Source organism: Pristiophorus japonicus, unplaced genomic scaffold (genome assembly GCF_044704955.1).
Source record: "Pristiophorus japonicus isolate sPriJap1 unplaced genomic scaffold, sPriJap1.hap1 HAP1_SCAFFOLD_124, whole genome shotgun sequence".
Classification (NCBI taxonomy): Eukaryota; Metazoa; Chordata; class Chondrichthyes; family Pristiophoridae; genus Pristiophorus; species Pristiophorus japonicus.
In genome coordinates this window covers 257773-260142 of record NW_027250904.1, presented here as the reverse complement: position 1 = coordinate 260142, position 2370 = coordinate 257773, and the positions used below count along the sequence as shown (strand labels likewise).

Genomic DNA, 2370 nt, shown 5'->3' with positions numbered 1-2370 from the left:
AAAAGCGAGTTGCCATTATTATCACTGAGAATACTGCAGCGTGATTGGTGCTTCAGGCCCATGTGACTCCAGCTTTACTGTACGTATGGGGAAGGCCATTTCCCTAACGCTACACATGGAATGAAGGTCTCGGATGGGAATCGAAGGTTTACGTAAAATATCCTCCGGTCGGAGGCATTTGTCCGAAGGAAGCCCCCAACCGGGATTTCCCCCCCATTATCTGGCGGCATTGAGTTCTGAGGCTGTAAAGTCTCTGCTGCTTCTTATCGTTTAATGCATTTTACAATTACAATAAAGGGATCTTTCAGCACATTCTTCCACTGCTCCCGGAACTTAGTCTGTGTCACGGCGTAAATCCCAGTGTTTGTACAGCAACTCAGCTGCTGCAGCATGAATCCTAGTTCATTTACTAACAGAGGTATATATATATGTCGTGTAATCCAACCAATCCGGTTTGCCGTAAGAACCACCATATATATTGCCCATAACAGGATGAAATTCCCCGAGATAACAAACAATAAAATCATGGATTTCCTGCGACTCTCCATCTCGGGGTCTCTGGGACTCTCCCCACTACTGTGACCCCGGAGTCTCCTGCGAGCTCTGCTGGCCATTAAAATGTGTCTGACAGTGAGAGCATTGAGCAGCAGGATCAGAATAAATGGGACACACGGGGTTAGAATATAATGAAGTAGTTCGAATGCTCCCCAGCCCAGTGATGCATAATTAGTGTAATACACATCACAAAACCAGGGGTTGTTACCTAGCACATACAAACTTGTGAACATAAAATACCAGGGTATGTTCTTTAAACAGCTCAGCACAGTCACTGTTCCCAGAACCACAGCCGCCGTTCTCTCGGTGCAATATTTAGTTTTCAGCTTCTGGCAACAAATGGCCACAAATCGATCGAAGGTGAAAGTGACGGTGAACCAGACAGAACAGTCTGTGGCTGCATAGAGCAGGACGGCGTGGATATTACACAGGGGGATGGAATACACGAAAATAAACTGTTCCTCATAACGAATCGGAATGTGCCTCAGTATCAGATCCAGGATCACCACCAGTAGATCCGCTGTTGCCATGGCCACCAGGTAACGAGTGACACATTTGGAGAGTCCACACTTTCCCCGGGACAGGATCATTATCGTCACTAAGTTCACTGTGAGGAAAGGAAATAACCAGTTAAATTAAACATCAGGCTGGGAGCAAGAGCAGAAGATTGATGGGATTCAGTCTGCAATCTGCAAATCATTAGTGACATGAAATGATATAATCTAATTCTCGTACCTGAGGAAATGAATGCAGGGTTTATTGCAAAAATAATAAGGAATCAATAAATGAAATGGGGATAAAGACAACATGAAATGAACAGATGTTTGATCAATGAGACATTAAATGATAGATCTACCTTTAGCTCAGCAGACAACAACACTGCCCAAGGTAACAGGGACACACGGGTCAAGAACCTCTCAGGAAGCCTTCGTGTCCCGGGATCAGTCAGCACCGAGAGCGGTGGGATTCGCTTCTGTGCCGCTGTGTTGGTGGGAGGGGGCGGTGATGGGGGGAGAGGGAGGGAGACCCTCATTGTATTCTTGCTCCTGCTGAGGATCTGGATTCTAATTAGAACTGAAAGTGAGTGTAACAGAAATAAACATCGACTGCAATTTTGGCGTGCAATAATTACAGGTGGTTCTACTTAAAATGTATGAAGGTAATATGACGATGTTAGGTTATTAAATACAAATGTACAGCAGTTAGAAAGATAACTGGGCTGCAGGAAGTGTATTGAACAATGAGCTTAACACCTTTTCGTTGAAATTGTCACTCATTGAAAGTAAGAATTTCCGAATAACATGGCAAAGAATGGACTCTGAATAAAATAAATGGTTATCATTGACCAGGGAATGTCCAACTAAATGCTTTGTTTTAGCATCGAAATCGGACGACTTATTCCACAGGTAAAGTGCTGCCCAATGTTTCTGTAAAGTATCTGAACACAAATGGATAAGAGTTATTCTTGTTTTCTTTCACATGTTGGTTTCCAACTTGTGCATCGTATATTAGATGGAAAAATATCAAAGGATTGTTTGATCATTAATACTTCAGTTACAATCAGCTGACATTCTTTATGCTGAATGAAAGCAGGGTACAATAGAGAATTACTCCGATTCTCACTGAGAGACCCACTGAGCTGTGGCAGACAGACATGAGAGGCAATTGTAAACTCAAAACAAAGATTGCAAATAAATGTCTGGAAATCTGACTGAATGAGCATTTAGTGAGAATGAAAATGACCCGGATAAATCTGTTCCAACCATCAGAAGCAGTGGCAGTAATGCAGAACTGGAGAATGTGGAAAATGAGGCA

The 2370-nt window shown here is 43.0% G+C and overlaps 1 protein-coding gene across 1 annotated transcript; it reads right to left on the bottom strand.

The window, feature by feature from the left end:
- Positions 1-263: 263 nt before the first annotated feature.
- LOC139242167 (probable G-protein coupled receptor 139) lies at positions 264-1154 on the bottom strand (the record flags this gene model as incomplete). The annotated part of the gene is made up of 1 exon (XM_070870260.1): positions 264-1154. A coding segment is annotated over one exon (891 nt), but the record flags the coding sequence as incomplete, so codon positions are not given.
- Positions 1155-2370: the final 1216 nt, after the last annotated feature.